General features: G+C 40.6%; 1 protein-coding gene across 4 annotated transcripts in view; it reads right to left on the bottom strand.

Annotated features, from left to right (window-relative positions):
• Positions 1–413: 413 nt before the first annotated feature.
• Positions 414–14437, bottom strand: part of LOC115581552 (ADP-ribosylation factor-like protein 15) — a 105967-nt gene continuing 91943 nt past the window's right edge. For all 4 annotated transcript variants that reach the window (XM_030416726.1, XM_030416728.1, XM_030416725.1 and 1 more), the window contains one exon: positions 414–2452. In XM_030416726.1, the coding sequence (XP_030272586.1) occupies positions 2300–2452 (153 nt within the window). In that variant the 3' untranslated portion in view covers positions 414–2299. The remainder of the gene's footprint in view (positions 2453–14437) is intronic.

Raw genomic sequence — 14437 nt, 5'->3', positions numbered from 1 at the left:
AGTATATTTATCAGGAACTCCTGTCTCACTCGGTTAACTTTCCACTCAAAACTTTCTTCAGCGGCTACACTTTGACTTTGGGTGATTTTTTTTTTTTTAAATAAAAGAAAAACCCTGGCTCAACCCCCACTCGCTCATCTGTGCTTTCCAGATTAACCTCCACTGTCTCAGATTTCCACAGGTCACCTTAAATGACAAATGAGAGACACTGAAGAAAAATGTTTCCAGACGCATGTTTACATTCAACTGATCACACATTTCATAAAGATGGGATGTAGTAGGATATTCATACCTCTGAATGTCTCCTTCTAATAAACACGTAAAACATTAATAACATGAGCTACATACATAAAACTTTTGGAAGAAGTCATTATAAGAACATAATCAAAATGTAAATAATTAGGAAGACACTATTCAAATTCTTAAAACTTTAATTGCCATTTTAGACAAAACACATGATTGAAAAAAAAAAATACAAAAGAAAAAAAAACGGCTACAGTGAATGTTTTAAAACCTATGTGTGAGCAGATGATACGCAAAGTCCAACACTGGTATGTTCTTCAGTTGACAGATTTATTTGCATTCAAGTGACTGAATGCACCGGTCTTTTCAGATTGTAAAAAACTACCTGGCTGATCTCACGTCAGGTACAAAAATTGATGAGATCTCTAAAAACCTGACAAAATACTACACAAAGCAACAACAACAAGACAAGCACCTAGGGAGGAGGTGTGAACATCGTCCACACACCTGTGGCACAATCAGAACGACTCATTTTAGAGGTGTGGAGTCCACACGAGGGCAGCCGGACTGAAAGGTGTAGGATTCAAACCCCACTGAGCAGTAACCGGAACAGGGAGCAGAGCTGCAGTGGAAGGGCAGTGCCGGTTGGGAAGTGCTGGGATGAGGTTGGGCATGGGTCTGCGATGGAGAGCAGACAGGGAGGGGTCTTCACAGACAGTTGGAAGGCATAAGGGTGTCGGACAGGGACTTGTCAGATGCAGCTGTTGCTGTGGCTGATTGATAGAGTTTGTATTCCATCCTGATGGGAGACTGGAGTCACTCGCCAGTGTTAAGAGGGATTGTGTTAATTTCAAAAGGAAAGGAAAAGAAATACAGTAAAAATGTAGAAAAACAAAGAAAGAACAAACAAACATGACATTTGCTTAACACTGAAACAAAACTAAATCCATCAGATCTCTCTATCTTGTGGCAACATCCAGCCTGGTCAATCATCGCAGTGTTTTTTTTTGTTTGCTTTTTAATCTTTTTTGGTCTTTGATTTGAAAGAATTAATAATTGTGGTATGATATATAAAACAATCTGAACGTAGCTCTATAATGTTAACATACAGAGCTATAAAATATATTCTAAGTTGCACATTTATAAAAGCATTCAGACTTGTTCCCACTTTCTCCTCACTTCTCCAAAAAAATCACGTCGCACTTAGTCACATGATTAGTAGTACTTGTGTATGGCTGCACAGGAGGCTACACGGCAATGTACTTGTTTGCATGTACATAATACTCCATGGAGATACTCAGACTACACTATTCAGATTAGATATTCAGACACGGTGTGACACACCGATATGTAACTACCGTACATAACACAAGGCTTTGGACTACGCACTCCAATCACACAACGACATTCGTTGTTACCGAGTCAACAGAAGAAGCACACTTGACAGCTGTACAGTACTTCTCAGTGGAAAGAACATCAACAGTGCCCACCCAAACATCCTGTAAAGTAATTACTGGAGATGTTAAACATATCTACAGACAACCTGGGCTCCACTTTGTGTGTGACAGTGTGTGTGTGTGTGTGTGTGTGTGTGTGTGTGTGTGTGTGCATGTGCGTGTGTGTGTGTGCAAGAGAGAGTGAGAATGTGTGTGTTAGTGTCCTATGGTGGCTGAGGGAATGCCACATGTCCCACATGCCACTGGTTTAATCACAATGGCACAGACAATAGTAAACAAGATTTCCATTTCCGGCAAAGTTCGGAAGTAATTTTTTCTTGATTGCTTTACATCGGGTGGCTTTGATGGCAGCTCTTCTCTGTCAGGCTGCAGTGGCCGACTGCTGCTTTGTGCACACTCATCCAATTTGAAAAATGAGAGCGCAGTGAAGGGAAGATAACATACAATACACTTCTCGAAGAGAGAGGCCAACTTCTGCTTTATTTTTTTCATGTGCATGTTTGTGTCTGTGCATGAGTGTGTGTACATGGGCACCAGCAGGACGTTGCGTTTTCCTCATGGTCAGCTGCTAATGTCTCTTAGCATTAGCAGCGTTAGCATCATATCCTTGCAGGCTCTGTGTCTTTGTCTTCCAACAGACTAATAAACTGACCAAATATCTCCTTCACTGCCTCCATATTGTCGGTGGAGCTGCCCTCCAAGATCCAGCGCTTCCCTCTGGCCAGAGGCTCCAGCTCAAAGTACTTCTTAACCTGCAGGAAAACCGAGAGAAACCGTCAGTCAAAACAGTCAATCAGTTTTAGCAAGAGTGAGTATGCTAAATGGTATTTTCATGGCATGATATGATATGGCTGTGTTGTTCCTACAACAGCATAGTGAATGTGGCTTCAGGATCATCATCGCTACTATTGAAATTGGAGAAATCTCTTTAAATATCAGAAAAATATCAAAAAATCCTTCAGAGCTCTTTCATTCAAGTTCAAACAAATGTTTATTCTTTCATAAATGTTCAAACTATCACTTCCATCACAATGTGTTTTCTTCACATAATCACTCACAAATACACAAAGGCACAGCCATGAAACTGTCCAAACACTGCTTTGCATCCAGAATGCCGCCAAAGTAAAGACATATATAAATAAAAAAGAACAAAAAAACTAAATGAAATAAAACAGTCTTCCCATGTGAGACGCCTGTGGCCCGCTGGCTTGGCACTGTTCTTTGTAACAGTTGATTATAAAGTTCATATGCAGGCTCTTAGCAGCTCATGACAGTGGGGGTGCAGCAAGGTTGAGGGGAGAACCAGAACCAGCTGTTACGTAAAAACAAATCTCAGCAGAGGGAAACAATGTCTTAGACCTCCACTGAAGGTACAGCAGGTTGTTAGGGTTTCTGACATTTTCAAGCCGAGAGTAATGGAAGCAATTTCGCTTGCCCGACATGAGCGAAGTTCAGCCATCTCCTCCTGTTTGTCTGATAGCCAGTGAGGAATGCACAAAGACAAATGTGTACTGTCAGCAGCTCGGAGACAAAAATCTAAATGCTAATAATGTCACTGATGCAATACAAGAACAATTTCCCGCCATGTTTAGTCAGTTTCATGTTTTATCACTTATGATAATTATCAGTTGGACCAGTATATGATGAAGTATTCAAAACTGATTTAAAAAGATGACAGAAAATATTCAAATTTAAACCATAAATACAAAGAGCTTGATGATACATTCCCAAAGTCGACCCTAATGGTTTCTTGTACTGATTACTGTGATCTGGTTTTCACATTGAGTGTCTGTGGACACAAGCTGGAAAGGGGACACTCATCAATACCAATGCTGTGAAGACATTACATGACTAGAAATTATGAGTTTAATCAAAATCTGTTTAGATTCAGATAGTATCTCTGCATATTTTCTGCAAACATAAAATGAAGATTGATGACTGAACAAATTCCTAAAATCAATGTAGCAGATAACCGTCTCAAAAACTTGTGTCCAACACAAGAAGACAGATACATCAGCGCACGCTGTAAACACCAGCGTATCCACACAGGTGCCCGTCACACAGTCAAATGACTTTTCAACTTCAAGTGAAATTGCTTTTGTCTAGACCGTGCTGGGCTGTCTAGCTGTGCCATGGTGTGTGGCATGAAGAGGATGGGGAGGAGGAGGAGGAGGAGGAGGGTATTCTTTGTGTCTGCTCAAATCCAGCCAGCCATGCCACTGAGTGGGAGAGTGAGCGCTGTCTCTGCCCCTGAGCCGAGTCTCTGTCCGGGTGTAATGTGAGTTTAATGACAGATTAAGTCACCTCAGCCACGTTTGGCTCAGAGGCCTGGCTAGAAAGCCGAGCGGACCCAAACAGTGTTAACAAATCTGTCTGGGTAACTTGAGCTGCCCTAGTCCAGGCTGTAGCCCCAGACCTAGACTGTAGACGATGCGGCTGGCTGCCTGTCTGGCTGGCTGGCTCACTTGTCTGCCCGTAGCCAAGGCCCTCTTCTGGAAGACTCTGGCCCCTGCACTGGCAGACAGTCAAAAGGCCAGCAGTGACCTCTTTGCAAGTGCAGACAGGCTCAAGCTTCTCTCACTTCCCCTCCTTGCTTCGAAACACACCCATGGGCGCGGCAGATGCCTTCTGTCGTTGGTAAGATTGGTTGTATGAACTCAGATGACTTATTAAGTTTTTAGTGCAGCTTTACAGTTGTGCAGTCATGAGAACATGAAAAGCTTGAAATTAAAAAGAATCCCCAATGTATTAAATACCTTGTTGGTATGACCACCTTCATACAGGCCACATTTCATTGACAGGGCACATCCAATCCACAGACTTTAATCCTACAACAGGCGGCCACAATTGCCAAAAACTCTGTCTCAGTGTTACATGAGCGAAGGAACCCCGTGACCCATGAACAGCCGGGTGCATCTACACCAGCAGTCAACACTGTGGCCCAAACCAGTTTCTCTGAGATTAAGTCCTCCTAAGCACACTTATGCTTGCTTAAGGAATTGCGTGAGGCAGTGGTAAGGGTAAGCCACACAAGACGTTGGCTGCCAGATGGCTCCTAGGATGACCACTGGGTCATCCAGTCTAGCTTCTTCTAGGTCATATAGACTGGGGGCCTCGCCTGGTGCATGGGAGAAAGCGGCTTATACATGCATAAGGGTGCCAAAAAATCTTTAATCACCTGTGTCTGTGTCAACTGTATTCCTGCTGCTGGAACCTTGCTGTGTTAACCACCGAGGTATACTGTTGTGGGGAGAGCCATAAAACCCAGGAAAGCAGAACCTTCTGGCAACAGACCTGAAGAGTTGGAGTGATGTCTGAATGTAACAAGTTGTTCAGAGCTGGATTATAGATTTAATTTTCATTAGACATTTTTCAATTACAGTGACTTTCAGCATTACTGCATTATTCTATTGGAAGAATAACTTTGACAGAAATGTGTCACCATTTTTTGCAAGGTGAACATGCGGTCAATCAAACCCACTTTTAGTGCATGACTTCTTAAAAAAAGACCTGTGTTAGAGGTCAAAGCCTTGCAAACTGACTCTAATGCCAACAATGCTGCAAAATTATGCAGGAGGCTCATTCAGTGTGTGGAAGATTACTGCAAAGCTAAGAGTGCTACAGGGAGAGCTGGCATCACAGCAATGTAGTTTTATTATGTGAAATCCCGGTTTTTAAGCAAATTAACAGAGACTAAATTTTGTGATATAGGCAATTCAAGGTTGATGCGTGCAATTCCTATTTCACCACCTCAGTGTTGGTGAATTGAACTACTACACTTGAATAACTTTGTAATAACTGTCTGCCTGCACCAACATCTGATCATTCTTGAACAAAAAAGGTAACATAGTTTAGTTTATATAGATGATGGCTTACAGTTGTTTTAACAATTATTCACACTCAGGAACAGCAAAGAAAGATTGGGTGATAAACTGATGACGGAGGACATAAATAAGTGTTTAAGTATGCAAGCGATTTATTGATTTTATGAAGGAGAGGTGAGGGAGAAGTTGGTCGGGATGGGAAATTGTAAGTACCTATTCTATCACTTTTGGAAATCAGTCTTGCTGGCCAAGTTTGTTTTGGTATCTGACCCACCAATAGCCCAGATACTAAGTTTCCTTCAGTAAGAATAAATTTTTCGTGTTGATTAAAAGAGAAAATTCAGCAATCACTTTTATGGAAAATTAGTCTGGAGGGAATGTCACTTCATTTAAGATACATCGTTAGAGTTGACAATTTGTGACCCAGTGTCTGCACAGCGAGTCAGCTTAGCTTAAGCTCCAACCCTGGCAAGACTACTTCAGGCTCTTTAAGGCAGCGGATGGGCATGCATGGCACGTGTACGCAGCTTCTTCCTGACCTGTGCCAGATTACTACATGCGATGGTCACTGTTGGCATCATGTCGAGTCAAGAGGATATCCTGGTAGAATAAAAGGAGCTTAAGCGGCTGTCTGCTGCCAGCAGAGCCCTGCTCTGGCCTCCTGACCAACTAAACACACCAGGGAGGCAGACAGAGGCAAAAAAAAAAAAAAAAGTCTGACTGGACAGGAGAGAATAGAAGGATGCCTGAGGCCAAGTTGTAGTCATGGAGGTGCATAATGTTGGCCACTGAGAATATATGTTTAGGAAATCCCTCTGACAAAATATATGTCCTCTGTTCTGCAGTGGTGTTCAGATGAAAACAAACGAAGGATTCAAGCCATAAAGCAGGTGCATTCTGCTCAAATGCCTATATCCTTAAATTAAATTGAATCTGTTGATTGTAAAATTGTACAAGTTTAGCCTAATTACAATCCACCTTGACCATGTTTGCAATGGTGATTTATTTACTTAACAATTTCCATAGAGCGATCCCATTATTTTATCTCTACCCTGTATTTTTCCTATAGTCATTCTGGCAGTCGAGTTCGTGCCGAGTAATTCAGGTTAAGTGCCCTTCTCACGGGTGTGATGGCAAAGATCCAAGACAACAGAGTACACTCAGTCAACATGCCATGTTCAGGATCTTTCTGATAAAAGGACTTGCTGTGCTTCAATGGTCTTGCGCTATGTACAAGAACGTATTTGGGAAATTTAAAGTCAGATCCAGCGTTCTTGCAGGGGCTAACAGCAAAGCCAGATGGAGCAGACTCAGCTTTGTTGGATACACTCCGACAGCAGATCAGTATCGTAAAAGAAAGTTAAATGACCTGCGCTGTCAACTCTCAGTTTTTTCTTTTAGGGCAATTTCTGTCTGGCTCTTGCAGTTGCCTCGGGTTCCAAAAGTCTGAGAAAAATATTGAAACTAAATTCAATAATATCAAATAATGGTAATAATCTCTTCCTGTTTAAGTAATACGATCATAAGAGGAAGAACAGGAAATGTTCACTTGAGAAGATTTTGCCTTTGAGCCTTGTTTAAAAAAAAAAGGAGCTGATAAAAAAGACTTACTCAAACAGATAGATTATCCTTTAAACGTTGCTTTCCTGCAGGCAACTATCAAAACTCCTGTGGAGAATCAACTCATTGGAGAACCAATGATTTACGCCTTGAGGTTTTCATTTGGACAAACTTCCGCAGGGATCCTTTATCAACTAAAATAACATCCTTAGTTCGAGGGCTACTTAAGAGCATGTGTGCATTAAGTTACCTTTGGCAAGCAGAAAGCAGCCAAACATATTGTTATATACAGCATTAGATATTTTCAAAGGGCATTTTTTATTAGACAGTTAGCTGTAAAATATCAGTGTCTCAGTCACTCAGTGGTGGATATGGCCTCCAATGCCCTTGTCCTAATATGTACCATGACCACATGTCTATCCTGCTTCACTGTCATGTGTCAAATCCTCACCACACGAGTAAGCTATATAACTGGAGAAGGAAGCATTAGGGGGTCTAGGGAAAGTGCCATACTCGAATATCCAAGACAATCAATTACACCATCCCTTGACATGTTGGCCCCTGTGAAAATATCAGTCACTTGGAAAGTGGCCCACACTGGCGACTGCATTGAAATGGAAGGGTAATGTGAGATCCACTTACCATATAATAGATATGCCTTTGTTTGCTTTTCCGGCTTACCTAAAGAGCCTTAAAGACATGAGAAAGCCCGGAGGTCCCCAAGAGAGGAACACTTGGGAAGCCTGTGAAAAAACAAACATTGCACCACAAACTGTGGGAGGTGTCAAATGAAACAGCCCACTAGCCAGTAAGTAAAACCTAAAGCCTATTTAAGCAAGGCTGTAACACCTCGGGCAACGAACCCACGGTTTTCCATCGGGGGGGGGGGGATTACTGTTCGTGAGCCCTGCCCAAGGTAGCTAATGACCTGATCACCTGTTAAGAGAAAGTATCAGCTGTAGGTGAGGGACATGACACGACTGCCTTTGTTTCCAGATTATGTGAGGTGAGGACTTCAGCCCCCCGCCCCCCCCCCCCCCCCCCCCCCGAAGTTTGTTGGGATAGCTTCTCAGATGGCACAGCACAGAGGGAGTAGTTAAAAAGGCTCAGTATGGTCCTCGTGCCAAACCCTGCCCCATCTCGAGTACACAACATTTCATTCAGGCATCCTCTCAGGACTTGTCAAGAGCCATGTTTCCATCAACATGTTTTTAATTTCAAGTATTGCATTAGAAAAAAAATTATGGAGACTGCAAAATTCTGAAAAAAAAAAGGCCTTCATTTTGCTTAAAAGTTTTTAGGCTTTCCTGAGATGTTTCAGTTTAATCGGAGATGGATCACCTTTTCTGAATAAATTCTGAACAAGCAAACATTTAATTGTTTTCTTTGTTTATTTGCTGTTGGCAAACAACCACTTGCTGCATGTTGCCATTTTACAGCATGACCTGTTTTTTTCTAATCTCTTCTTGTTGTCTTGAAATATACCTCAACTATCTGTTGGCTGTAATATTTTTGCCGCAGGTTTTTGCAGAGGGGTAACAAAGGCCAAGGTCAATCATCAGTAATCAGTAAAGTTTAAAACCTATGACAACACAAGCAGATAATACAAGGACCAAAATCTGAAGTCCGAGCATGTAGCGAGGGAGTGGTAGAAGGACACAAAGATATGGACTTTCAATTTAGTACTTCCATTTGTTATGGAAACGATCTAGGCTAGCCAGCACGTAAAAGCGTTTAGGCCACCCTGGCTCCAAGCCATAGTTGTAGAACTGTTGGACCAGAGGATTCTGCAGGCAACAAATTAAGACTTACGTCCCCGTGTCACGGTGCAAAAACTGAGCCGCCTTTAGATTTACTGTCCTGCTCCACTCAGGTGGGACCATGGGTCTCCCTCAGGCTCAGTTCAGTGCAGGTTCAAAGTGATTCACTTGCGGTACACTTCTCTTCAAAGCCAACTGACCACTGCCAGATCAAGAGCCATCCTCAGAGGTGCTGTAAATCCAAGTAAGACTGCACAGGGGATGTTCTTCCCTAACCCTTCAGTAGCACAGAGGCATTTATTTTTATTTTTCTTGCAGGAGATCAGATGACTTCCAAAAACACTGGCTGCTCTTACCTGGGTAAATGACCCATGCGTCAAGTCTTGTAGCGTCAACAGCAGATGCAGTGTGTGCAATACACATATTCAGAAATACTTAAACACTGAGAACTGGGGCTAGGTGATAATTCAATGTTTATCCACTTTCAGCAGAAGCATCCATAATACTTCTGAGCAAACTTATGAAAACCAGATCAACACCCCCCTCAGATTTTGGCACATAAAACAAGCAGACCTAATGCACATTTGCCCAAACAAGATTATTAAACTAAAGCCATGAGTTCAATAAAATCTCAAAATACCTTTCCTTTAGGGTCAGGTCTCTGAACAAGATCAAGGGCTGAAGATCAGAAACCAGGTGATCCAACAGTCTAGAAGCATGAATGACATTTTCCAATACTTAGCGTGCGGGTTGGGGGCAAAAGGAAAGAATAACATCCGTCCTCGCGTGCAGGGTGAAAAGTAACTGGCAGGTTCAGTAGCTGGGACATGGCCCCTTCACCAGGGGTTGACCTGTGGGACTCTAAGAAATGTCTGTGAGGGCACAATATCTGGGATGTGTGTGAAGCGGGGGACGTGGGGTGCCTATGTTTGCCTTGCCTTATTACAGATTTACAGTAACTCAATTTATTAAAGGCCAAGAGCTCGCTGACAAGGAACATCTGGTCTCTGGGACTTGAACGGGTGAGCTGGCGTTCTGCCCATGCTCCCTGTTGCAGCGGCAAATGCGCCAGCACCTTCCCTCGAGCTCGCCTGCCCTCCCTTTCTTCTTCTTGTGAAGAAGGCCGCCTTGCTGTAGCAGCCCACACAGAGGGCCCTCAAAGCCCAGGAGGTCCGTTACAAGCCACCCCTCCTCCTCCAGGACCCCCCTAGTGGGACCCTCCACCCCTTTCACTCTGGGGCCCCCCTTTCACGCTCCAGTCCTGACAGTTGACCAGCTTTAAAGCTGCAGCAGACCTCCGCTTTAGCACACAGCACGCGGCATTACAATCAAAGTGCTCCCCTTCTGCAAAAGATTTAAACCATGCATCAGGTTGGAGACTGGACACACACTCGCACACATTCACGCTCTCTGACATAGACGAACAGACACACACAACACACTCTCATATGCCATGGGACCATCATATTTGAAAGTCAAGGTTTCTGGGTTTCTTAACTTTTCTGCCTTGCATACCTTCTCCTACTCGTAATGATGAACACAGCTCTACAGTGTTTCTTTCTGCGTCAGTGCATATGTACATGGTTGTGTGCTTGTTCTGTAAGTTATTCACAGAGACATTTCTTACTGTAGATGGCATTGGAGGGGATGAATGGGACAAAAGACTACTCAGAAAACGAATCATAAATTGAAGGTTATAATAAAACCACGGCTTGTTTGTTCAAATACACAACAGGGATTAAATTGCAACTTTTCCAGCTGTTGAAAGTCCAACTTTAACCAACCGTGGGTTACGTCACTCTACAAAACTTGTGTTTGTTAAATCCACACATCAGTGGTGTCTGATGAATGCTCCCTGGGCGGAGAATCAAAATGAAAGGAGATATACGTAGAAAATGTGTTTACTTTTATGCACAATTAATTCCCTCTGTTACAGAATAGCTTCTGAACGGTTTTAATCATTACCAGGAAAATCAGCAGTGTACAGCCAATGCTGCAGCCAAGGCCAAGCATTTTTGTACCCCAATTGTAGGGGATGACAGCTGTCCCATGAGCTCCATCTTTTTCAGTTAATTATGTGTAAACTCAATGACAGTACGGTATTTCAGAAGTGAATGACTGAAACAGAGGTGCTCTCTTGCGGCCACTTCTGTAGATAAATTGCTATGCCATCACGGAACCTTTTTAGAAAAAATCATTCGTCATTTCAAGATTTGTCAAAAGGGTTCGTTTCAATGGATGAAAAACTCCATGCTAGAGAACCCCCAGGGATTCCCAGCGTTTGATCCCTGTGAGTCAGCAATGGAACCTGGGGGTCAAATCACATGCTGAATAGGCTTTTCGGAAGTCTTGTCCTGGCTAGTGGCGGCCGGTCGTCCGACCCTGCTTGGCCAGCAGACAAAAGGGAGGGCAGTGACCACAATTGGGATGGGGGGAGATTTTTTTCTCACCCAATGGTGAGTCCAGTCCTGAATAGGGTCTGGCTGGTTGAATTGCGTTCCACACTGATTTTCAGAGTGAGGACCCACTGGGGTCAGGGTTCAGCAGCATTTGACGTGGGCTGTGGGAAAAGGCGAGCACGGTGCCCGCACAACCTGCCTACTTCCCTCTCACCCACGGTGCCCCTTAACCTCCCCAAGGGACGGACCACCAGCCCAGGGATGACAGGATGAGAAAGGCTGTATGGGTGGGAAAAGGAGAGAAAGCGGAGATGAAGGTGGGCGGGAGGGCTGCACTAGTGGGATAGACAAAGATGTAAGAGAGATAAACCTTCAAAGAAACAAGAAGTTTCTAAGTAGCTTCACATATTGCGCTCGGCCCACATTCTCTAGGGGGTAATCAATATGTGCTGCTTGACTGGTTTTCCAACCCTTGCCTCCCAAGGTGTTATGGATGAAGCACTGGGTACACTTCTGTGAGATCTCTCCTGACACTGAGGGTCTGCAGTCCTTTCTTGTGTAATCAGTCACACATCACACATGCAAGCAGAGGTTAATAGGCACTATGGAAATGTATGCTACAGTACCTCTGAAAGTGGTTCACCATTTATGGAAGAGTCAGATATATTTACTAGCAAAAACATCTGGACTCTCTTCCTCTTTGTAGTGTAGTCTGACATAAGGCCACCTATACTGCATGGAAATGTAAGGTTAGAGTTTCTCTGACAAACACATTGCCCCACACTCTGACTCTGTCCTGTTTTTAAAAGTAATAACTGGTGACTGATGACCTGTGTAGAACTGGTTTTCCCATCCATCCTGAGCAAGCTGATCACAGGTGGACAGCTCTTAGTCCAGCAGTTCACACCTGGCATTAACATGCATCTCGAGTGACCATCTGTGATCAGATCTCATGTTCCCCTCTATATGCAAATAAACAGAAACTTCACCTGGGCAAACGGACACTGTGTTTTATACAGTAAGAATGAACCAAATCTCCAGCATTTGCCAAATTTACAAATGGTCCAAATAATTCAGGGCTTGTCATGTTTTTTTTGTCAAAGTTTCTTATCTCAAGAACTCTCAAAACTGAACGTTTTTTTAAGGGAGCCTGGGGACTTCTGCCGTGTAAACTATATTGGTTACCATTTACTGTCAATTTATGAATTTGATCTTAATGATAAAATCAACTTAAACAGGTTCACAGACGTAATAAAGTATGACACATAATGCTGGGTCAGCGATGTCATGACAGTTTTTACAAGGAAAAAAAAATACTTGCATTGCATTTAATTCCAAATTTACGAGAATGCAGAAATTAGTTATAATTTGTCATACACAGCACATTTTTAAAGTTTATTCTCACTAAAAAATGCTCAAAATTGTACGAATTGTTGAGGGTTTCAGTTGAATCTTTAACAAAGCATTTACTAAGTTCAACAGTTGGAGCCGTTGAAACATACAGTGTATTCAGAAACATTTGCTGCTCATATTAGCTGGTTAAGAGAGCACAAACATGTCATGCACATTACAGATTGAACTCAGCCACTGTGTCATCTTTTATGCCCCTTTTGTTGTGGCTTCTTATTGTTTTTTTCGGATGTCAGTTGAGCAGTTGGCTTTAATGTGGCTCAGGACACCTAAAGAATGAGGTCTGGGTAGTGCTGTGCGATATGGACAAAATTTTATATCTTGATATAGCTAATTTTAAATCCCGATAACTACATATATACACATATATATACATACATATACATATATATATATACATACATATACATATATATATACATACATATACATATATAATACACATATACTAATATACATAGAACAATATATATATAAATACATAAATACACATAACGAACATACACAATACATATAATACAAATAATATATATATATATATACATATATATATAACAGATATATATATACCATAATACTATAGATATAATACATATATACATATAATATATACATACATATAATATATATACATATTAATATATAACATATATATATATATATACATATATATAATACATATACATACACATATTAGAATACATATCATATACATATACATATACATATACATATATATAATAATATATATATACATATATATAATATACATATATATATATATACATATATATACATACATATACATATACATATATACATATACATAAACATAATCATATATATACAAATAATAAGTATAAATATACATATATATATATATACACATAAGACAATATATATATAAACATATAGAACATATACAACAAAATATATAAGATATACATACAATATAATAATATACATATATATTACATAAACATTATAACATAACAACATATAACATAGATAATACATATATACATATACATATACATAATACATAATACATAACATATAAAAATAACATATAGAATATACATACATACAACTATACATATACATACATATATACAGATACAACATACATAGATAAAGATACATAATACAACATATATTATATACAACAATATATAATATAGAGACATACAATATATATATAATAACAATATAAATATACAATACTATACATATTACATATACAACATAACATACATATACATACATATACATATAGACACACATACATATATACATAGATACACACATACATATATACAGATATACACATAATAGACAAGATAACACACAAATAATACATAAGATACACACATACAAATATACAGACACATATAGACATAATATACATAACACATAACAATAATACAATACACAAATATAGACACATATAAACAACACCTATATATATACACATAAACACACACAATATATATAATACATACACACATAGATATATACAGAAAATACAAACACAATAATAACATATATACATACACACATAAGATATAAGTAAAAATATTCCAAGCTCTGAGGCTCGTATGGTGTTTTTTTTTTTCTTTTCGCCACATTGTGGTTTTGAGGTTTTATCCCATCTTCTCGCTGTCTCTGTACTGTTTTTCATGTCGTGTCTTTTAGTGGTAGAAAAGTTTAGATGTGCTCGAGTCGCTTGTAACAACTTGTTGGCAGCATGTTTTGCAGATTCACGTTGTCTGGTCGGTGTCTGA

This window comes from Sparus aurata, chromosome 5 (genome assembly GCF_900880675.1).
Source record: "Sparus aurata chromosome 5, fSpaAur1.1, whole genome shotgun sequence".
NCBI classification, from domain to species: Eukaryota; Metazoa; Chordata; class Actinopteri; order Spariformes; family Sparidae; genus Sparus; species Sparus aurata.
Note: the sequence above shows the minus strand (reverse complement) of the source record. Positions and strands in the feature narration are given on the sequence as shown.